Here is a 24,309-nt window from a genome sequence, read left to right on the forward strand (position 1 = left end):
TGGAACTGGGGATTTTCCTAAGTGCAAAGAACAGAATGGAGTTTCCAAGATTACAGAGGACAGTGACTAAAAGTCTTCCTCTCAAAGATGTAAGTCACACATCCACTTGAGGTCAGTGCCCTCCTCTAAAGGAACAGGTTCCCAAGACATTATGGGAGACTGCAGGCACTTAAACTGGACAGCAGACACTTAAATACTTGGGTAAACAAACATGCAGTAACTTCCCCTACAAATCTGTGCATCATAACGAGTTCAGAGGTAGTTAAGGGCATACCATTGACTTGCCATATGTTCACCATCTTTTCTGTAGCTCCAGCCAGATATTTGCCACTGATGCTCCAACAGACAAGAGATAAACTAAGGTCACTGGGTGACCCCAGACTTTCTTCAGAATCACCTTCTCTGTAACAGAAAAAAAAAAATACAATTAAAATGGGCATTTTCTTTAAGCAGATAGGAAAACACAGAATTCATTGAAATACTGAGCTAAAACCTGGTGTCCTGCCATGACTGCAGATTTACGTAACATTTTTCTGCTCATACTTCTACATTCTCTCTAAAACCACTCCAGATTACAGAATGACATACTAGTTATTTCCAAGAAATTTCAAGCTAGGTTTCAATTGGAAAATAATGAAATTATCTTTACCTACTTATTTCTCAAAATTAACATCTTTAGTTGAGTGCAAAAGTTTCTGGACAAGAAATTAAAGAGGAACATCTTGCTCTCAACTCTATTTTAAACTCTTCCTCCCAATATAATGTTACACTGTCTGCTTTGGCTAACTGTAACAGGACCACTGATATCTTTAATTGCCCTTAAGGTTATAAACAACACTTTTTACTGTTTTTAATAACAGAAAAATGAAGGCTATAATATTGTTATGTCACTCCATATACTGCTTTTAAGGCCACATCCACCAGCAGCAAGTAAACAAGAACTAGAACAACCACTAAGAAATTGTCAGGAAACAACCTTCTAATTCACTATTGTTTCTTCATTCTCCTGAGTTAAACTCTCCTATGCTCTACTATAGAATTAGATTTCAGTCTTTCCTTCTGCTTTCTTCTTTTTTGGACACATCCAAACGATAGAAAAGCACTTCCCAGACACTCTCATGAAGAAGAATTACACTCAGTTCCTGAATCCACAAGTCCCAAGTTCTTTTTTCACACTTAACACAAATGACCACACTTGCAATGATCATACTTTGGAGCTGTCCACTGGAACCCACTGGAGGGATATTCATCTGTTTGTTATATGACAGTCCCACACAGTCTTCATTTTACCCATTTCTCCTTATATCAATTAATTAAGAATGGTTTTAAACAGCTTTCACATGATCTCTTTATACAGACTCTTACCAAGTTGATACTTAAGTTCTGTTTTCAGTTTTAAGCTATTTAATTTATTCTGCAGGCCATAAACACAGCCACAGTCCCAGAGAACACGTGCAGGAGACATTAGAGGGCTGGCTCTTTTCATTATCTTGCACAATTTTCAGCTCAAATTAAATACCTGATTGTTGTAAAGAACCAACTTACAGCTTGTTGAGCACACAGGTTTGCTGCAGTGAGTACTGCTTCTTTGTCACATTCCACACTCTTATGGTGCCATCGTTCCCACTGGTTGCCAAAAGTCCCTTTTTATTGCACCAAACACACGTCATGACCTACAAATACCAAAGTAATCATGGCAAAACTGGAACTGGAAACTCAGGTGGTTTTGCTCACTCACATTAAGCAAACATTAACCAATGAGACAGAGCACCAGCAACAGTATTGAAATACACTGTAATGATCAAGATTTATTTTTCTACTTTTACAGTACTATTATATATATAATATAATATAATATATATAGTACGATATATAAATATATTGCAATTAAACAGGAGTTATAAGGGTGCCACACTTCATACAGAGCCCTGCTCCACAGGTCACTATTGCACAGAAAACCATGGCAGAAAAATGAATGCAAATACAGATCTAGTCTAAGAAAACACTCAGGGTGATTCTGCTGACTTCATGTGCCGTTAAGAACACTCCCATGATGCCTTTAATTGAAGCATCAAAAAAGCCAAGCATTTTTGTGCTTCAGAGATGCAATAACTTACCTCAGGCAATAACTTAATCTCCAAAAAATTACTTCTTGTGGGAAATCATTTCAGCCAGCATATTTGTAAGATAATATTATTTTATTTTTAATGTATTCTACAAAAGAGTGTTAAAATTGCTGCGTGAGACTGACGCCTGAAGATTTTTAGCTTCTTGTAGATTTTAATATGGCTGTATAGTTTTCTTTCACTTTAGACTGTTACTAAAAAGCCTTTCTCATGGTTTGTGCTACATTCCTGAATTTTCTGTTTAACAGCCTTTTCAAGGAAAGAGATTTTAGCAAGCACACCCTGTTTGGGACTGGAATAATAAGATGTATTGTAGCCGAAACAAGCAGAGGGCCTGGAACCCTTAGAAAGGCCCCAACAGGACAGTTCTGCGGGTGGTAACAGGGGCAAAAGTGGGTTTAGGGTTGGTAGTACTGACTAGATGTGGTAATTAGCTGAAGTTATACAAGTGTGAGAATTCTCTGTGCGGGTGTGTGTCCCTGTGCACCTGAAGGCTTTCGCTACAGAACCGCTCTCTACCTTGCCTACACTAACACTGTTCGGAGAGCTTCTCCTTCCGTGTTAGGCAGGCAAACCAGGCTTACCCTGTTCTGATGAGCCTCCAGCTTGATGAAGGAGCACTTCCTGAGGTCCCCCCCCATGTCAGCGAGGGTCTGGGGGACGCTCTGGTTGTCCCTGTCGTGGGCGGCGAGCGTGCGCACGAGCTGCTGGGCGGCCCACTGGCGGTGCTGCGAGGAGAGGCGCGAGGACAGGCAGCACGCGGCCAGCGCGTTCGCCAGCTCCAGAGGGCCTACAGCAGAGGGATCATAGGAAGGATGGGCATACAAATGGGCAATTAAACCTGCTTAAACGACAATGAGATGACGGCCAGATGAGTACCACACGGAATTGCACACAGTGAGCACAGCATTAGCCAGCATTCCCAGAAAAGAGACTAAACGGCGACGTCGCGATCACGTCAACCGTGAGGAAAAGCACTCCTCTGACACTAAAATAACCCCAGTTGCGTTTTCACAAAAACAAATGAATACTCTGTTCTTAAGAATAGAATTATAAAGTGTCTTATTTCCACCACAGGTAAAATGGTTGTTCAGAGAGCAAGTGCTTTCTGAACAAGAAAACGCCTCCCCTGACGCTGCTGTCACTGTCGTGTCCTTCCCTCTCTTTATCACAGCAACAGCAGCTGCTCCAGGGCTCCCTGATCTCTCCAAGCACAGGCAGCACGACTTTCTGATCAGACACAGAACAGCACTTGGGTGGCAGCCATCACCTGTTACTCCCCCTAGTTCCACCAGGAGGCACGACCAAGGCTCAATGTCTCAGCTCTATGGCTTTGAACAACACACATTCTGACTTTTTTTAAAGATGCAATTATGTAATAAGATTGTAATTCTAATTAAAATGTCTGTCATAAACGGCAAGATTCCTTTCATTAAAACAAGTTTTGTACATTTTTCAGAGTACATCTATTTAGACATTTTTCTAGCAAGTCTCTCCCTTACATTTAAAAATGAGGAACTCAAGATTTAATGATCAACATTTAAAAACAAAGCTATATCATACCTTTCTTTTCAATTTCAGCTTTATCATAGTTTGGCCTCAGTTTGGCCCCTTTGTCTGCCAACAATGCTACAAGTGCTTGAGTAACCACAAAATTCGGAGATGTGACAAGTTTGTTTTCTTCTGCAATTCCCCTTAAAAAACTTGGCAAAAATTTTCGCTGAATTGGATCATCAACTGTTGTCAAGTTCACACCAGTTGCTGCAGAAATCAAATTCTAGAAAGAAATAATTGAAGATGATAATTATTTATTGTTCTGGTTATCCAGAACAAACAGAAATAGAAATTTTAGAGAACCCTTTCAGTTGGATAAATCAGGCAGAGTTTTAAAGGTTTTTAATTTTTTTTTCCTGTGCTCTACACAGAGTTGACTCAGGAAAAAAAAACCCAGAACCTAAACAGAAAACCCCTATGAAAACAAAGAGCACACCCATTTTCCTCACTTGAAAAGAGTACTCAGCAAAAACATGTATAGTTACTTGATTTTTACCAACAATAAAACACAGCCTTGTGCAAAGCCATAAACAAGAACTCTAAGGAGATCCTCAAACTGAGGTCAGTCTCATCCCAGTTCAGAGGCTAGAATGATCCATATGTACAAAAGGGATTGCTTCATCTCATGTATAGGTAGTTTTAAGGAAGTACTGCAGCTCAGAGAACAGTCCTACCTGTGTACACAACTGCACCAGCAGCTTTGCAGCGCTGGGAGTGTTTGATGCCAAGCACCCAACTGCAGTGCTCAGGTAGGCAAGGCAAGAGATGGGCTTGCTTGTTTTGCTGTGGATGCCCCTGGATCTCTCTGCTGAGCTGGACACCGTGGATGGGCTGGTGGAGAGCCCTGCCCTCCCCGCCGCCGCCAGGCACATCAACCGCACCAGCGTCCGGATGTCCGTCAGCCCCAGGGATTCCAGTCCAGCTGCCAGGCTGCAACTGGAACCACTGTGAAAATGGACAGAAATGCTCTTGGTTAAAAGAACAAAATCAGCAGAACTCTTCCTCTCGGAAGTATTATGTAAGTACATAAAATGAGAATCACTTCCCCAAATAGCTTAAAATTACGTCTTATCAAACATAAGTTGGTAACTGGTTCTGAAAGAAAAGGTAAAAGTGTTGCCAAGGATGCCACCAACCTGACAGACAAAAGTGAGAGTGCTCTCATAACCATGGTTCTTGCCAGGAGGACTTGGGCAGCAGCTGTGACTCTCCTCAGAGCCATGACACGGTCGTGTGGATTCGCCAGGGCAGCTGCCTGTTCTCCCAAGGTTATCCTGCCAGAGGAACTCTTCTCTATTGAGCCATGGCAGCCTTGGAAATAACAATGATTTGCATTAGTGTTTAAAGAAAACCAAAACTTTACCATACAGTAATAAGCACAGAAGCAAATATGGCCTAAGTTCATAAACTATTCATGCATTTTTCACTATTTCATACAGAACTATATAGTGATAATGACTGAGAGGAAAATACACTCCTGAAATACACTCCATAATTTAATCATTCCTCAATTTCATAGATGAGAACTACTTGACAATACTCAAGTTAACTTCTCTGTTTCCCTTTTCCGTCAGAGAGGCCTACTTGGAAGTCCCAACTTAAACCCATTCTTTGAGTGCAAAACATGCTACTGACATTCACTGTGGGCACAATTTTATTGGCAAATTAAAGCTTCAAGCCTCCTGGCAATTTATAATCCTCACTGCTCTCTCTAACTCCCCTAAAATAAAAGGACAATTTAGAGCTTGTCTTTCCTTTCTCGTGGTGGCAGGAAGGAAATACTGTCAGACTGTTTCTGCACTGCCCCTACAAAAATCACACCAAAGAGGAGGTGGTGGGGGTGGTATTATGATGATTATTTATTCTTTGAATGAAATGGATTTTAAATTTACCTATTTGCATCAGTGTTTCTTCCATGCTGTTGGTGGCTGTGACCATTGCAACTGAAGCCCCCAGGGGGTCACTGTCAGGGAACTGGACAGGTTCGGGGACAATGCGCCGATCATTTAACCCAAGAGGTCCAGCCAGTAATTCAAACTCTTCTTCTCCTGTCAGCTTTTCATCTTCGTCTACATCTAACATATCCCAGTCTTCTAGAGTTGGGGAAATAGAATTAGACTTGGTTACAAAAGCTAGAATATTAAATAATTCCAATTAATTAAAAAAAAAACAGTGCAAGGTACAAAACGTGTATTGTCATTTGCAACACAGTAAGTCTTAAAAACTCATCTTCTGATGTTGACATAGACACAACAGAGTAAATCAGAAAAACAAAGTCCAGCTCTTGCCCCTCTCTATTCAACTTGATCTTTATATATACTGCCCAAAGGTTTCATGGAAGACTCTCTAAAGTATCAAACTAGCTGTTGTTTGAAAACACAGAAACTGGAGGTCTCCACACGTAGCACAAGACAACTCCAAAACCTGGAATACAGCGAAAAGCACAGACATACAGCTGTGCTTTAAATCATGGTAACAAGTGCATATGCCAAAGGACTGAAGAATAAATACAGATATTAAAAATTCCTGGTCTTTATATTTATCAAAAAAGTAGGCATGAGTCCACAGGTTATAATCAGACACTCAGGCTTTTGCTTTTCCTTCCCAGGGTGAAAAGAAAAAAAAAAGAATAAAAGGGAAAAATATAAAAAAGAAGCATTATAATTGCAACTCATTAAATTCCATCCACTTCCCAATCATTTACAAAAGAAGTTAACTTATATTTTCTGGTCTCCCCTGCTCTGTCTCACTCCACACGGTAGAATCCAAACACCTTTAATCTACTGGTAGATGGACTTGCCCAAGTACACAAATGTGGTAAATCACACAACTGCCATCATGCAGCTACAGAAAGGACCAGAATCAAAGAACCATCTGGGAAAGCTTTTCTACAGACACTAGAAATAATCTGTTTAAAGTAAAAGCCTCTCCCAGGACAAAGGCAGAAAAATTAAGAACAAGCCTAATGGCAGACCTTTGGACACTAACTAACACTAATTTCTCCCACAAAGGCAGCTGAAGGAAAGTATTTGAACATAAGGTTTTGCATGTGCAGTTCTAGACATAACACCTTCCCACAACACCTTATCACCCCAAGTCAGGTATTTGCCATTTCAGCTGCTTAGATGAAAGATGGGGGGGGAGGAGGGAAGAAAAAAATCACTGGGGTTTTTTCTGATTTGAACTAAAAAAAGCCCTCCCAAAACTAAAATACTACATCTAATTGGGAGATCTAAAAATATACCTTTGTGTACAGTTTCAGGTTCATTTGCATGGAATTACTTCTATGAAAAAATAAATCACTGTGCAACTTAAAAACTTACCTTCATAGACACTGTCTTGTTTACCTATCAAATCAGGAGCCTGGCCTTTGTACCTGTAGGAAAAAATAACAAAGAAAATTACTGAATGGCTCTAATATTTTGCAAATATGCATAACAATTTTAAACTTGGTTCCCTTTTAAACCTAACCTTACTGTTACATCTACATATATTTATGAATGATTCTGGAAATGGCTAGTAAGAGAGAAATAGATAAGAGAGCCTAAAAGTATATGTGGGTGGAGGAGGGAAGAATTTTGCAGTACTAATGTGAGAAAAACCCACAAAAAATACTGGAATTGTCAGACAAAACTGATAACAAGTTTCCAAAAGTCAATAAGAAGTAGGCAAAATCCCAAGAAATTATTGCCTGGTTTTCACTTAAAACCCAGAAATATCTAGTTCACCTTCTTTTCTAAACACGCATTTGCTGAACGCAGCGCGAGATTTTAAGGCTCAGGAAATCCTGCTGGGAATTCCACTGCCCTCCATTTCCGTACCTTTCGGAAGTTGACGTTTTGGATTTGCTCTTCAGGGCCAAGTACTTCTCTCTGCAGATGCCACACAACAAGTAGTAGGGATTGCCACTGCCACACTCGCCCCCGAACCAGCCGTCCACGTAGGAGCCGTTGCTGCGATAGCCCTGCCGGTTGGCGCTGCGCCCGCAGCCAGGGTGGTTCCTCTTCATGTGCTGGTTGAAGCTCACCACGCTGGACTCACACAGCTCACAAACCACCACTTCTTCTCTGTCTTCAGACTCACAAACGTGCTGCACAGGAAGATTTGCACACGTTATTTGCACGGAATAAATACCTTTGTGTTAGATGTAAACCATGCCGGCGATCTCAGGTGGCTGTTCCGGCACGTTTCTGTGACACACAGAGTGATATTTATATGCTCAACTTGCACAAAGCAAAGCAGCATCACAGAATGGTTGATACTGGATGGGACCTCTGGAGATCACAGAATCATAGAATCAGTTGGGTTGGAAGGGACCTCCAAGATCATCAAGTCCAACCCCGCTGTGGTTCCCAGCCCATGGCACTGATGCCACATCCAGTCTCATCTTAAAAACCTCCAGGGATGGAGAATCCCCCACTTCCCTGGGCAGCCCATTCCAATGGCTGATTACCCTTTCTGTAGAGAATTTCTTCCTAATATCCAACCTAAACCTCCCCTGGCACAGCTTAAGACCCAGCCCTCTTGTCTTGCTGACAGTTGCCTGGGAGGAGAGACCAACCCCCACCTGGCTACACCCTCCTGTCAGGGAGTTGTAGAGAGATCATCTCATCCAACTCTCCCTGCTCAAGCAGGGCCACCTACAGCCCAGGACCTTGTCCAGGTGGCTTTTCCATATCTCCAGGGATGGAGACACCACAACCCATCTAGGAAACCTGGGCCAGTTCTTGGACATTCTCACAGTGAGGAAGTGTTTCCTTATTCTCAGAGGGAACTTCCTGTGCTTCAGTTTGTGCCACTGGCTCTGCTTCTGTCACTGAAAAGAGCCTGGCTTTACACATCCCACATTAGTAAGATGACTCCCCTGAGTCATCTCTGCCCCAGGTTGAACAGTCCCAGCTCTCTCAGCCTTTCCTCACAGGGGAGGTACTCCAGTCCCTAAATCTTCCTATCTACCTTTCATTGGACATAATGAAAAGAAGACCATCTCACAACAGGAAAAACATTTGGAAGTAAAGTTTCAGGAGACAGTTTCCTACTCGATTTCAGATTGACTCAAAATTCTTGTCACATATAACTTTTCACATACAACCCTGTTCACACTCAACACTGTCTTTATGTGGTTCTCCTCAGAACTTGTCTGAAACTAAATCTAACAGAGAAAAGGAACCCTTTGTTGTTTCAGACAATCAGATTTTAAGTTTACTGAGCAACAACAACCAGTATTTGTGTCAGCAAATTTCAAAGTTTTACCTCAATATGAAGTTCATTTTGCTATAACTACATTTCTGTCCTAAGACAGTAATTTCATTGAGGTGTCTCAGTGAAACAAGTGCTCTGAAAAATTTAATATGCACACTGAAACTTGCTTCCATATTGAAGTCAGGTAACATCATAATTAGGAGACAAAAGCTTAGTCTTATGGGTTGATTGTCTAATTTGACACAGATAATCCAAAGATTACCAAACTGCTGTTATTACATTTCTCTTCCACCTCAAGAGTTTTTTACTGCTCTACACAGCAATTCAGTGAGGACTATCACCACATCCTTCCCAGAGAATGAAATACATGACACGACTAAATTAAGAAAAACTGATTTAAGTGTGAATGATGTTGCTACAGTTCAGATACTATTAGTAGTAGCAGCAGAAGAGGCATTTAGAACTGTGCCATCTGGAAACACCTACTTGATTTCTAATTGATATCATCAGAACAACTATACATACATCACAATGTATGCTAGTTGTGTTCTCATTTTTAAGGGGAGAGAGAAGAAAAACTACACAGGTGGGGAAGTGCCGAGCGAGAAACACAAGAAAACACTAGTCTTAATCTAGAAAAGAAGCTACAGAATACAAAAAGATTTTAAGCACTGCTGGCATTTAGACATATCTTCAAACAGGATATAAGCTTTCACATGTTACTTCAAATCCACAAATACGAGCATGCAAAAAGCAGTAAGTTAAAGCAGCCCCCGCTGCAGTCACACACACCCAGGTAGGCCAGTCCAATACCTCTGGGATCCACATTCCCAGAATATCATTATCACTAGCCAGGTCTTGCCCAAACATGGCTTCCATCGCTTCATCATCAAGGTCAATCTCCAGCTCCTCATCCAAGTTGAAGTCATAAAGTGCCCCTGGATCCTGCTGCAGTGATATCCCTTCCCGGCGGCTCTGGTTCCTGTGGGCCTGCACGGAGCGGTACAATCCCGCTCAAGGGAGAAAAAAAGGGAGAAATAGGAAAGCAGAATTTTTATTTTACATATAAGAGAGATAGCTGTACTTTCAACTTTCTTTTTTAACTCTTCTGCTAACCATAATCTACTTATTACCACATGAAACACTTAAATATACACTGATACACATGTGAGAAGGAGTTTTCTAGACTTCATGCTAAGTGCCAATCCCCCTCCTGTTCCCTCCCTGGTCAAGCCAAGCCCTGGTGTGTCTCTGAGGGCACTTACCAGCCCGTGCCAGCAGTGTCCGGGCAGCCAGGTCAAATTTGTGCCTCCGTGTCACAGCCGAGCGACTTCTGGAGGGAGGGCCACTGGCAGAAGCTGCATTATCCATGTGATCCATATTATCAGGGCTACAAGAATTTGGAATTTACAGGTAAGTCAAACCAAGTTTTAAACAACCACATACTGTAAGTAAAGAAAAAAACCAAAGCCATATTTAGGAGCATTTGTTCCTTTCTTTCATGGAAGGAAAAAAAGAGGAATTTTGAGTTCAAGAATTTTCAGTCCCACTGAGCACGTATTTACTGTGGGTTTGACTGTGACATTTTCCTCAAACAAATCAGGTGCAGCAATGTCAATACCTATCTGACGCCTTCCATAGTGCCTGAGCACTGCAGAAATTTTGGGAGAGCACTCATCTCTATGTTAACTACAGCTTGAACTAGGTTTCTTCTCATTTTTGAAACAACATCTCTGTTGTTGTTCGCTGAGTCAATCCCCCTTTTGCCCCACATCTTTTGCAAAACACAAATTTAAGTTACTTAGTAACACCTGTTGCTTCTTTTATTTCTCCCAACTGAAATCTGTGAGTTCTCCATGAACTGACAGATGATCTGGGACAAAGTAACAGAGGAAACCTAAAAACACTTATCTCGGTAGGACTGAGGAATGTGAACAAGTGTTCTCAAAATGTATCTCGTAACAGTCATCCTCTCTATTAACAGAAATGCTGGTATGGTTCCTGAAAGGGGTCGCTTAAAAATGTAACCACTACTTCCAGGATTTAAAGAAACCCAACAAAACAGCAACGAGAAAGAACCCACCAAACCCCCCAAAAGATCCACCTTCTTCTTTAAGAGATAGTTTATCTCTAAGGTTGTGAAGGTGACTGAGAAAGTAAACTTCAATTCAGCTTCATCTGCTCTGGACAAACCAAGAATTAATTTAAAAAGAAATATGTATAAAAATTCCAGTTCATGTATAAACTGCAGGGAAAGAAGTACACCAATGAAATTTTGCTTTCTTACTCCGTCTTTTAGTTAAAATGCAATTATAAGCCCTCATTTTTTTCATTCTTCCTTTCTCTCTTTTTTTTTTTTGAAGGAAACATGTTTAGTTACATTCTTGCTCAGTTCTGCACACACACAGTACTGGAAAACAAATTCACCATGTACACCTAATTTAATTGCCCCTTTGCTCCTACTCGTGCTGTAACAAAATTCCAAAGCAGCACCACAGTAACACTCTGTCAGCAGCACTGAACTTGTGAGATGTCCAGTTTCAGGAACATCACAAGCAACGACAGAAAAATGACATGTTACCTCTCACTAAAGCCTTCCTCCATTTCAGTGGCATCAGCAGAAGGGATATCACCTGGAGACTGCAAATAACAATGGTCACCAGACTTCCCACCACTGCCAGAGACAATTGTCCCGTGCCGTGACTCCGCAGTCCCCTCGGACTGGGGCTCCTCATCGTCTTCATTGCCAGGGTGCTCTATCATCCACATGGCCAGGACTGTGATATTCTGGGCATCTGCTTCTCCTCTGGCACCTGAAAGCAGGGGAACCGCGCTTCAGACCTCTATTTTATCACTGATGATTATTAAAAAAAAAAAAAACAAAATAATTTTTTCCCCATAAATGGTTATAGAACTTAAAAATTAAGTATTCTATTGGAAAAAGAATGTGTTTTCAGTTTTTCAGTTTGAACTGCTACTATAGTTCTAGATTACCTGTAGCTTCCATAGCTTTGGCAATTTGCCTGAGGGAGAAGCCCATTTCCAGCAATGGCACAGCGATGGCAGGAGGAGGAGGGGATGTGGAGAGTCGGCTGCTTGGATCAGACAAAGCTTAAAAGAGAGAAAATGTTACATGTAAAGTGCATAAATCTTTCTTTAGTGGTACTTTACTAGACCTTACTTTGACACATCAGCTTCACATAAGGGAATAACTGCTCTCAACTTTTCTCTCTATTATTTTTCCACAAACTAGGATACTTTCTGTAATGTTACTGACAACAGATTATCTGTGCCTCTGCTCAAGTAGGGTACTGATGATAGTCAAAGAACTATTTCTTTTAAGACATTTCTTATTATTTTCATTTAAAACTGTATCAGATTATCTATTTGGTCTATATATAGTTAACCTAGATAAGTTATCCTCGTCCAAATCATCAGGATTCCCAAATGTGATGAGATCACATCAATACACATTCCTCACAAGGGGCAGAAAGAGACCTCAACTAAGCTGGTAATGCACCTGAAAAATCTCTTTGCAGATGGTGGCTACATTTCTGTGCAGTCAGTCTTTGGAGAGACTCTAGAAAGGTCAGTTCCTTCCCCAAAACCACAGTTAATCATTATCATTTGCCATAACAGTGAAGTCTGATGAGTGAAGGCAACAAAGAACTAACAGACTCTGTTGTAAAGGCTGTATCGTGACTAGAAGCAAGTCATCTCATAATTAAAAAAAGAAAAAAAAGGGGACATGAAACAGAGTAGAGCAGTTGCTATGCAACAAATGGAACTGCTAAAAAACCCAACTAATAGCTTGGATGTAAGAGCAGGAATAACAAGTTTCTCATTCGAGAGTTTTAAAGCACAGACTTTGTTTCTCAGCATGAATATGAAATCTGGAGAACATACTTCACCTTGGACTCTTTTGCTCATTTAATATAGAACACATACATATGTATTTTCTTTTTAGTGTTGTTATCTCCTCTGCACCACAACACTCATTGGTGCTCTTCAGAAGCTCAAGACTCTCACTCAACAATTTGCTCAGTCTCCATTTATTCCACATTTCTGTTTCTGCTTTGAAGCCTCCCATTCCCTTCACAAGATTCAGACAGGAGCACGAGGACCCCATGAAGGTTGGACAGCCCCTTCTATGTCATTAATTATAATTAATTGCAATGAGCTATATTGGTGCATGTATCATAAAATACACCAATTCTTGTTTTCTACATAGTATGTGATCTAACAAAAGTTAGAAAATTAGTGCATGTAACAGTGGCACACAACCAAGGAAGCAAGCCCAAATCAGACTGACATTTTGAAGCAATTACCAACAATACTGCATTCTGGTTTTATACGTGCAGTTTGTAATCCGATCCACAGCTCTCAAAAACTCCTTTCATTTGCTTGATAAAGTCTACAGCTAGACAATCTACATTTTTTCATGCTAAAATAGTCACCAAAAGGTTTTCAACAATGCTTTGAATGTTAGGTTGCCTTAAAAAGTAACTGGGTTGGTTTTCAATCTTTGCAATCCTGTCACTGAATTCCTGGGAATGTACTGACTTGTCCACATCTCCATCTACACTAAGTTTACCTGTACGATTGGCAGGCCTGGCAGACTGGGAATCAGGGGAAGTCAGACTTTGTCTCCTTCCAACCTCATCTGAAGGAGATGTTGGTAAAGAAGATATTGGAGGAGTCTGAGCACGTCGTGCTGGAAGCACAGTTGTAGTCGGGTAACTGGAGAACATTTGCCTTGAAAATAAAACAATACACATTTATGTCAAAAAGAGCTATGCTGGAAAAGGTCTGACACAAGAAATGCATCAAGTTGGAGTGCACTTGGCAAATCCTACCTTACAGCAATTGTGTTTTGTAAGGGTAAAGTACAACACACACATGGAGACAAGCCCAAAAACCCTGTCAGAACAGTTCATTCCTACCAATTTACCTGCAACAATAAATTCTAAGTATGCACCTAAAAATCCCCTGCCAGACCAAGGGCTGTCCTAGGAGATAAAAGATAAGTAAACATTTTTCTCATTTCCCCAGTTTGTTCAGAACTCAGGCAGAGTAATAGATCAGGTGAATATTTTATTTTCACTGTCCTGGTACAAAGACATCGTTCTGGCTTTTATCAAATTATATCTGCAAAACCTCTAAGAATTAATAAACTTAGAACAGGACTCTATGCAATGTAAAGCAGACTTTGTTCTACATCACAAATAGCCTCTGCAGATTAACCAGGTTTATCTTCCATTTCAGTAAGTGAGGTAAGATGAAACAATGCCTTAGCTTACAGGATGTTACCTACCAACTAAAATCTGCTCTGGTTTGAGAATCAACAAACATTTGTTAACAATACAGAATTTCAGAGATCTAACACAAAGCCTGCAAAGTAAAGTAACTAATTAAACTCTGCAGAGGCAGTTCTTGACAGTAAATACAAACATTAGCATTTTCAAAGGCTTATCTAAAGACATATATTGTATATAAACCACACAATTGGTTCCCTACACCCACAAAATCCTACATGCTGATAGGGTATTTTACCTAAGAAGACTGAGAGGCATAACACCAGGTGATTCTGAAGCTGGAACTGTTTCTGTATCAGTCACTGGAGTAGTAGCAGTGGTTGTATCCTCCAGGGAGCTGCTCATGAAAGATGTTGTGCTGGAAGCAGAAGGGCTGGTTGTAACTGGAGTCTGGGCTTGCTGAGACTGATCACCTTCTTCTACTTGTTGCTCCACTTCTGCAACAGAAAAAAGGACGTTACAGCAACATTAATATAATGCTGTAGAGCATTATATTAATGTAGTCAGGGCTAAACTTCCAACTTTCAAAAATAACTCTGATTATTCAAAATTCTCCCCAGAGAAGGGGGTGTGCAGAAATGCACCCCATACAAGTACTTCTGCTGCCAGTAACTCACGGACTGATGGAAAAATCAGCCATTGAGCTCTTGCTGTTTTGACAGCAACACAAGGTAAACAGCAAACAAGACATTTACTTCCACCAGATCTTATGATATTTAGATTCACAGTTGTAACAGCCAGGATTATTTTCAAAATAGGCAAAAGGGGAAGAGGTCTTAGGCATGGAAACAGAGCTGATTAACTATAAAGCTATCTTTATCTCAGCTGTCCGAGTAACATTTTTAAGAGGGTTTTTTTGTTGGTTTAGAAGGAGTGCAAACCCTTCTGACAAGTATATACAGAACTGCTCATTTTAAAAAAGTATTAAAGACAAATTAGAAACTCCTATATTTCTGATTGACTGATATACATTCACTATTTATTTTAATAAGGAATTTGAGAAAAGGCAAAAAAGTCAGTATTATGTTTATAAAACAGTAAAACTGCTTTGCAAAATTTCTCTGTCCAATTAAGACTCCTCCAAAGCATAACCACTACAAAATTACAAGACTACGTTATTTGTATTATCATTGTTACTAATAATTATAATATAAATTAAAAAAAAAATCAATGTAGCCCTATACTTCCATGATTTTGAAAATGTACCTGGTTTAAGTCTGCCACCAAACTGGTCCTCCAGCAGCCCATGAACCACTAACTTGTAGATCATGGCTTGTGCCCGTTCCAGGTCTGCCAGTCCCAGGGCTCTCTTGATGGGCGACCGCATGACTGCCCGTTTGACCATGTGCCTCATGAGGAACTGCAGGGCAGCCCTCATCTCCACATCTTCATGGACCACTGGGGAACTGGCACAGTCCGAGTTGTGCCCGTTTTCTGCCAGCACTTTTGGTATCAGCAGCAGCTCAGCGTACTTACTACAGCTCAGGAGAACACTAAGGGACTTCATGGCCCCCAGGTAAAGGTAGGACAGCTGCACAGCCCTGATTTCTGACTGCACTATGTCGTGACTTCTTGGACTATGCTCGTGATTCTTTTTTCTTCCTTCCCCAGGTTGGTGCTGGGATTCCATACCTAGTGTCGAAGGTTCTAAAGAAAAGGAAACAATTTCATTTTCTGACTTAGAGCTTGTAGCACCATGTCCTTTGCTCTCATCAGCGCCTGGTCCTAATCGTGTGTCTGATCCAGCATCACCCTCCGCCTTCTGGTCTGTCTCCCCTTTATCTTCAGATTCATGTCTGTGTTTTTTCTCGTGTCTCTTGGTGCTTTGCTTGCCCATGTCTTCATGAATGCCAGTCAGATAGGTAAGGTCCAGCAACACAGTAGCTGTCAGCCCACGGAATCTTGCAACATCAAAAGGCAGTGGTTCACAGGGCTCCAGATTATACAGTGGGGTATCACTAGGCGACCAAAAAGTTGGGAAGCTTTAATAAAGATCAGAATGACACAGGAAAAAGCAAGTGAGGGAGAGACAGGAGGAAAGTACAGGAAATAATGTAGGCAAAGTAAGATGTAAAATATATCTGATAAAATAAACCGATTCTAAAAATCAAATGCAAACAGGGGAAAATGAGGTTATGACCAGAAAACAGGGAGATATGGTTTCAAAGCAAAGGCAACAAAGCATACACAAGTTTTCAACAAGCATTGAAACCCAGAAGTCCCACAGAAGCTCTCAATTCTGTGCTGACACAGGCTTTGGCTAGATTATTTAGAGGTATGTAACAGGCTTCTACTAAGAAAAACTACCTTAAGCCCAATTTTATCATCATACCTGAGCTGAATCTGTGCATAGATACAAAAGCTTATAAAGGAAAAAATTTTCACATGAAGGAAAAGCTTCGATGGACCTCATGTTCCTGTTCATCACCACACTACTGACTGCTTATGATAATTCTGTCCCTGGTATGTCAGGACAGATTACCTGGTGAGGGCAGTGATTTTAAAAACAGATCAGAAAACCCAATAGACACAGAGGTCTATCTGTCATCTACATTCACTGGTATCTTCTGGTGATATTTAGGACTGTTACACTTGACTAATTTTCACTTGAAGCAGGACAAAAATTCACCAGTCCATATTTCCATACATCTTGTATTTTCCACATATCCAGCAGATAAATGACTTTTAAATCTTCCTTTTATTATCCTAAAATGTTTTCCCATCTCACAATATAAACTTCTAGCTAAAAATAAAAGCAAGCTTTAGCCTGGTTTTAATGAAGAAGGTACACTCTGAACTTAACTCAATACCTTACATCAAGTTCAAATGCTGTACCACTTCAGTCAAATAATGGTTCAAGTTATTTTAAGGGCACATTTACTTTAAAGCTATACTGTCACATGGGTGTATTTGAAAGAATTTATATCTGGAACTAAATCAATTGCACTTCAGTATATTTAGTTAAAGTGACAACAGCCTTTGCAAAGACAAAACAGACACAATGCTGCAAGAGCTCTAGGAGGCAAACTGACCCGAGCTATTTCAAAATGTAATTTTTTTTTTACCGGCAGTAAAAAAAAAAAAAAAAATAATTAGTGCTCAATTTCTCCACAAGGCTGTGGTTCAGCTACAGACAAAAGTAGTTTAAGAAATTAAATGAATCCAATCTTTCCACACAAAAACACAGGCAAGTCCTGTGAGAGCACCAGAGAGCCCAGAGACGCCACTGGCTTCGTTTTGGAGTTTCCTTCCAGGTGCCTTCGCTTTGAAGGGGAAAAGGGGGTATCTCCCTCCAGCCTCCTCCCTGGTCCTCACCATCCTCAGCAGAACAGCAGCTCCAGACTGCTCACACCTAACACAGGGGCACTCCCTGGGCTCTCTAAGGCAGGTCAGACCCCGAACGAACCCCACTTCGAGGCAGCACTAACTCCAACACCGCTGAATCTAAACTTACAGTAATTGCTCAGCATGACTCTAACACGAGACGTATTGTTACTTCTGAAGATTTCCAAGCACCACTGGGCTGAAAAGCGCAGGAAATGCACATACCTGATGGTGATCTCTGCTTCATCCCACTGCACCTTGGCAGAGGTGCTGCCTTCCTTGACCACCCCGAGCAGGGTGGCGTGCCGGCCGGTTTGCTTGTGCACGCAGCGCCCTCCGACCCTGAGCCCGGCGTCCACCCCTCCGATCACGGCCAGCACGGGCCACACCTCCGCACACAGCATCTTCAGCTGCAGCTCCGACAGCTCGGCCAGGCCGTGCCGCCCGTGCTTGCCTTTCTCCTCCTCCTTGTTCTCCTTCTCCTCTCTCACCTCGCTCTCTTCCCGGCTCTGAACCGAGCGGCTTTTCTTGAGCTTTTGCCCTGCTTCTTTAAGGCAGGTTTTGATTTTGTTCAGCCTTTCCATCATCTTTTTGTTGATGCAGTGTGTCCAGCGGTCTGTGCGGTGCAGGATACGGATCAGCTGGATGGTGGCCTCTGCCAGCACTGCAGCCACGGGACTGCAGATGGGGTCCCCAGGCAGCAGGTCTCTGGGTGTCCCTCGCATCTGCATGTCGCAGATCTTCACCTACGCGTTGGAAGGAACGGTGTCAAAGTTGTCTTCTCAACATACCTGAATAAGCTCTTTTTATAAATACAGGAGTCTTCTGAATAGAAATAATTACTAGCATTGCCTCTTTTTGCTTTCCTAATTCACCTGAACGCTGATCAAAAACCTCCAGCCCTTCAAACTCAAGGATGCTGAAATTACAACAGTTGATGGTTTCTCACAAAAGACTATCTAGAAATCCTGATAGTACATTCTGCCTGGTTTCTGGGGAACTGAATTTTTCATGTAGAACATTAAGTCTGTAAATGAATTCTAAATAATAAAATACATTTTGAATTTACAGTAGATTACAATAGTTAAAACACTGTATTATCAACACAGTTTTGGCCAGAAATCCAAAACAGCACCACACAAGCTTCTCTGATGAATACTGACTTATCCCAGCCAAAATCAGCACATGCACACAGATGAACATTTAAGTTACCTTCTCTCCTGGATTACTGCTGTAGAACATAACACAAGGGTATAACTCAGCTGCATCCACATCTTCAAAAGCTAGTTTGGGCTCCTAGTGAAAAAACCAAAAAAAAAACCCCAACTCAGAACACCTTAACAAGCAAAACCATGAAACATGAAAAAGTTGTGTCTGTATTATAAAGGTTTTAAATACGGAAACTATCATGAGTTTTAACCACCATGTCTATCCATGTCATATTACTGATGTAATTAAAAAAAACAATTGATGTTAAATACCTCTCCATTTTTCCCAAAGGAAATGGTTCTTGCTTCCATATCCAACACACACGTGATGAAATCTCCTTGGGTGAAGCTGGACAGGGTCAAAGTCTGCTCTCCATTGTGGTAGAGGTTGCCACTGTAGGCTCTGTAGAGCCACATATCCGAGGTGGTGCGATGGTTAAAATCATGGACCGGCCAGCGGGAAACCCCCACACATGTGCCCTCATTGCCTCGGTTCTCCTTCACAATGTAGAACTGGCAGGCAAAACAAACAGGGAAAAAATGCAAGAATATGCACTTGAACACACCGAAGCAACGAAAATTTTCCTTGCTCATCGGTATGTATACTTCTGTTTCTCTCAGAAGCTTTTAATAATAAAAAAATTACAAGTTTATAAGGTGAAATCATGCTCCAGCTCTAAAATGACATCTTGGGTATAAGGTCAGTCACTGACAAGTCATTTAAGCTTAATGCACTAGTAATGAAGAAAACTATATGTAAATACACAAAGAAGTTGGGGGAGGGCGTTTCTGGACTCAACACACACACACACAAGTTGGGCTACAAGTACTAAAATAATATTACAGAAAGAAATAAGTTTTTCATCTCATGTTCACAGATTCAAGTGGGGAAAAAAAGTATAAGTGTTATGCTCAAATGCGGTACTAACAAGGAGCACAACTGTGTATGTATCTGTATTCCTAAAAAATTAAAATCACTCCAGATGGTGTATTAAAACACTGTTCTTGCCAGTCAGGCTGATGTGTCTTTTTGCAAGAAAACAATGTTTTGTGAAGTGTTTTTCTACAGAAAAAAAAATTCAAAATATTTCAGCAGGTAACTTTTGCAAAACCAGGTACATTCGTGCTGACTGTGGATCTTAGGGACAAGTACCATCACCCTCTACAAACACACAACACACACGGACACTCTCCAACCTGTGTACTGAAATACCCAAATAGCAGCACTCAAAAGCAGCCACAAACTCTTCCCTTTGGACTGAAAAATCATAAAATCATAGAATGATTTAGATTGGAGAAGATCCTTAAGATCAGAGTCCAACCATAAACATAACACTGCCATTTACTCAAGGGTGTTGTCATAAGGGAAAAAACACCTGCTGTTAACAAATCATAGCATATTTCCAAATCCAAGTGAGAGAAGTTAAGAAATGCACTTTTGTGCAACCCACCTTCCACTGGTAACACCCAGAAGTGACTCCAGTGGATGCTAAACCATATCCTTTGCCTCCACTTCCATGAGTCAGAATCTGCCCATTCTCCACTATGCAGCACTGAGCTTTCTCAGGATCAAAGGACACCTCCTGTATGGGAAGATTCTCATCCTCATCTTCAGACTCTCCTTGTTTCTACCAGGAACAGGACAAAACACTTGTGGTCAGTGTGATTCGGGAGCATTCAGTCACGAGACAAAGTACAAGCATCGTTACCTGCAGCTTCATTTCCTGCTCTTTCTCCTTGATTTGGATGGCATGTTTGGCCTGAGCTATTGGAGTCTCCCACATGCAGTCAGACAGAAGTGAGAACAATCTCTCAACAACCTGGTGTATTGGAATAGAATTCAGATCATTTTAACTCCCAGATGAGGACAAGGAGCAATATATTGTTTCACTTTATTTCACAGGTACAAACGTCAAAATATTTAGTGCTCTTGGATTAACAGAAATCTACACTGAGCCTCACTAGACTGGATTTTGAACAAACTTAGGAAACATTCATAAGTTTAATGAGACTTTTAGAAGAAAGAGGTGTAAAGGTTTATAACAAAATATAAAGACCTGAGCCATCTGATCATCTTCAACGCCAGATTCACACGCAGGTAACACAGCTTCCAGCACGTGCAGCGCCAGCAGTCTGGTCCTCAGGTTGCCAACCAAGGGAACTCCTGAAGATGGAACAACAGGTCAATAATCTGGAAGAGTCCTCTGCATCAGGCCTGCACCTGGCTACACCCCACCAGTGCCCCAAAGTGTAACTCCTGTGCACATCTACTCCAGTTAGTTCTGACTGTTCACTGTGTACCATGTTCTAACAGGGCTCCATTGCTGGAACTGCCCCACGGAAATGCAAGCAACCACTGAGCACGTTTGGACCAGGTCATACCTGAGCAACATTTCTGAGAAGCAATGTTCAGGAGTACTTCTGTCCACTTTGGAGATGCCATTTTGGACTGAATTGCTTTTGAAGACACAACTCTACGCAGGAAAACAAGGAAGTCTCCCAGGTGCAGTTCTGCTGCGTGTTGCTTTCGCAGGGCAGCTGGGAAGGGAAATGAAAAATTTTCATTACATCTTAATATTACAACTCGACTGGCAGTCCCGTTACCGTTCTGTAGGTAAAAATGCAATGCTCAGTTATTCCATGGTGGCTGGCTGTGAACCTTGGCTGGCTGACAGGTGCCCACCAAGCTGTGCTCTCACTTCTGCTCCTCAGCAAGACAGTGACAGAAAATAAGACTAAAAGTTCATGCCTCAAGGCAAAGGAGCAAGACAGCCTTTTTTTTACCCTCATGGGCAAATTAGACTCACTTTGGGGAAGAATAATTTAATTTACTGCCAATGAAAAGTAGAGGAGGACAAAATTAAAACATCTTCCATGCAACCACCCCTTCTCATAAGGCTGAACATCACTCCCAGTTCTCCTGCTTCCCCACCCAGTAGGGCAGTCAGGCAAAGTGGTTTTGATGCAAAACACTGAACTTCTTCCCACACTGATGGGTATTCCAAGGAAGTTCTAACATGAAAATGTCTCTGGAAAGACCTCATATCCTATTTTGTGATTAATTGTCTTATAAATAATGCGATGGCTGATGAATTAACAAGTGAAGACCATTATAAGCACAAACAAAAACATATGTACACCTAAAACCAAGCTACAATTGATAATTCTTCAAACCCATAATTTCCACAGAAAATCAGTATTCATCAAGGACTGCCAACAATGTGAAGATCTTAATATTTCAGAAAATCTTTTCCTGCAGATTTTTTCATATCACAGAGTAGTGTCACCCTCTTGCCATTCACTCAAACTGCAAAACTGCTTAAATACAACAATTTCCTGAATAAAGCTACACTTATTTGCAGTTTGAAATCCAGATAAATTCCTATGACCACATATATGGAAAACACTACCACCAAATCATTGTTCAAGGGAAACTATACTCTCTTCCTAATTCCAAACCAGATGGAGTAATTCTTATTCTCAGCCTGCTAGCATCCTTACATCACTTTATGCATCAATTCTTTATAAATCTGAGCAGAGTACTAAATTATTTGATGACTCGAATCTAATTTACAGAGTTAAAAATGACCCAACAAAAATCAAAACACAGTAGAGCTGATGAGGACTTGATGAGCATTCAGTGGCTTCTTCTATTATGCTTTCTGGTATTTTAGAACTGTAACAGAAATTATGCAAAATATTTACCTCTGAAGTCTCTCTTCTCATTATCCCCATTTGAATCTGCTTTTTTTGATTCCACTTCATCTTCCTCCCCTTCCCCTTCTCCAAAGGAAGCCATAAGCATCACACCAGCTTGAGATAACAAGTTCTTCAGCTGGCTGCACAACAAATCCAGCAAAGACTGGACCACCTTTGGGCTCAGTTTATCAGCATAGGTTCTGTACAGACACACAAAAAAGTAAAAAGAAGAGTATTTGAGAGCTGATCCAAGGAACAATAATTGCAGCAGGTTACTTTTCCCCACCCTCCACCATAGGTTTGGATTATTACTTTTTTCAACCCTTTTAAAACACATTAAAACTAATATCTAATTAAACTAAAACTGTCTAAGCTTTGGAGTCAAAGGATACATTTGCAGTACTTCCTAGAGGAAAAAGAACGACTTTGTTAATTAATCATAATTCCACTGCAACTTCCAAGGATGAGGTGTTGTTTCCACAGTTTGGGATATTTTTTTGGTTTAGGGTTACTGGAGTTTTTGATGTAAAGCATTTGGCAGGTAAATGTAATGTGTTCTTTGAACACTGACACGAAGATGCATGTACAGAATATCAAATAATAGTCTTGCCCCAAATAGAAAATTCTTTCTCCACTGGTGTGTACTGAGTTAAACTAAATATTTAAGTATTGATAGGACTTTGCATTCTGTTCCATGGTCTAGCAGAGGCCCCTGTTCCTCAGCAAATTATTTCATATTCTGAAAAGCAGCACAGTGCACTGCTCTGAAGAACTCCTACCACGTTATTGGTACTGCCTTTACACACCAACAGAAAGTCTTATCACATCAGCTGAGCAGATCTACACACAAAGCTGAACTAGCAAAATGGGGACTACTGAAATACAGTGTTCACAGACCACAGAGTTGTAACTATTCTGGTCCAAACACTCACTATTTAAATATACTTATAAGTCTTATGTGCATCTTTCCTATGAATAATGTGACTACTCTTTTTGTTCTGCCCTTCACTCACATACCCCAGAGTAACATTTATTGAGCTAAAGAAAGGTTATTTTTAAAGGGTGCTGAAGAGCTTAACAATTAAGTTTTCCAAAAGCAAGGGACCATCTGACACTCACCCCGTGGTGATGGCGAGGATCTGCAGGAGCCTTGTGCTGGCTACTTTCAGAGCTGTGCTGAGCTGAGAGATGCCAGTTTTGGGCAGCAGCTGCAGAGGCTGTCCCAGCATGGTGTCTGTGCCACACAGCTGGGACAGCACGTTCAGCAGCCCAGTGGAAATGGCCAGGGACACGTCAACGGGCTGGTAGTGCACGCTGAGAGCAAAGACCGTCACCAAGAGAAGGCGCTGCTGTGCTTCTGGGGTTAAAAGAGTTGTTTCTAATTAATTAGCTGCTTAGAGTAAGAACCCTCAGACAGAAGAACAGTAAATTATTTTTTAAATACAATTTAATGAATTAAATTATCAAGGAAAGAGCGAGTCTTTGTCAGATACTTTGAGGGAGTCTTTCTGATGTACCACTGTAGTCCCCTTTAACTCAGTGTAACTCTGTGTCAAGGCTGCCCCAGGAAGAATATCATGCAGATCTAGTTTGTGATGTAAATGTTCTGAGGCTAAATCTCAAACCAGATACTTCCCTCTAGAGAAGGATAACTGGGTGAAACATTTCATTTTCTATGTGTACTTCACATGGATTCTCAAGAAATTTCTTTCAGTTCCATTTTAATTGTAAGTGAAACAGCAAAACAATTCAGGTAAGAATGCCCATTGGGTTCCACCAACAAATTCAAATTCCAGAGCTCTCTGCAGTGCTGAAGCTATTGGTCAGTGCATGTACAAAGGCACAAAGAGGTGCAGAGTTCAGCTATCCCTGAAGCACATG

At 41.0% G+C, this 24,309-nt stretch overlaps 1 protein-coding gene across 7 annotated transcripts in view; it reads right to left on the reverse strand.

Annotated features, from left to right (window-relative positions):
* The window catches only part of HERC1 (HECT and RLD domain containing E3 ubiquitin protein ligase family member 1), a 95,506-nt gene that overhangs the window by 22,260 nt on the left and 48,937 nt on the right, over positions 1-24,309 (reverse strand). For 3 of the 7 annotated variants that reach the window (XM_039384082.1, XM_039384085.1, XM_039384086.1), the window contains exons 29-53: positions 23,548-23,785; positions 22,435-22,628; positions 21,112-21,267; positions 20,787-20,893; positions 20,439-20,549; positions 20,181-20,357; positions 19,003-19,242; positions 18,734-18,817; positions 17,747-18,267; positions 15,404-16,179; positions 14,436-14,634; positions 13,477-13,637; positions 11,877-11,993; positions 11,464-11,695; positions 10,148-10,272; positions 9,675-9,895; positions 7,502-7,770; positions 7,004-7,056; positions 5,573-5,773; positions 4,817-4,991; positions 4,355-4,625; positions 3,690-3,903; positions 2,711-2,967; positions 1,546-1,673; positions 275-402 (exon numbers count right to left, since the gene is read on the reverse strand). In XM_039384082.1, the coding sequence (XP_039240016.1) occupies positions 275-402; positions 1,546-1,673; positions 2,711-2,967; positions 3,690-3,903; positions 4,355-4,625; positions 4,817-4,991; positions 5,573-5,773; positions 7,004-7,056; positions 7,502-7,770; positions 9,675-9,895; positions 10,148-10,272; positions 11,464-11,695; positions 11,877-11,993; positions 13,477-13,637; positions 14,436-14,634; positions 15,404-16,179; positions 17,747-18,267; positions 18,734-18,817; positions 19,003-19,242; positions 20,181-20,357; positions 20,439-20,549; positions 20,787-20,893; positions 21,112-21,267; positions 22,435-22,628; positions 23,548-23,785 (5,355 nt within the window). The remainder of the gene's footprint in view (positions 1-274; positions 403-1,545; positions 1,674-2,710; positions 2,968-3,689; positions 3,904-4,354; positions 4,626-4,816; positions 4,992-5,572; positions 5,774-7,003; positions 7,057-7,501; positions 7,771-9,674; positions 9,896-10,147; positions 10,273-11,463; positions 11,696-11,876; positions 11,994-13,476; positions 13,638-14,435; positions 14,635-15,403; positions 16,180-17,746; positions 18,268-18,733; positions 18,818-19,002; positions 19,243-20,180; positions 20,358-20,438; positions 20,550-20,786; positions 20,894-21,111; positions 21,268-22,434; positions 22,629-23,547; positions 23,786-24,309) is intronic. The other 4 variants (XM_039384088.1, XM_039384087.1, XM_039384084.1 and 1 more) reach the window with 3 other exon arrangements.

The sequence above is a fragment of the Pipra filicauda genome, unplaced genomic scaffold, assembly GCF_003945595.2.
Source record: "Pipra filicauda isolate LSUMZ 115617 unplaced genomic scaffold, ASM394559v2 scaffold338_size783178_pilon, whole genome shotgun sequence".
In the NCBI taxonomy this organism is placed as follows: domain Eukaryota; kingdom Metazoa; phylum Chordata; class Aves; order Passeriformes; family Pipridae; genus Pipra; species Pipra filicauda.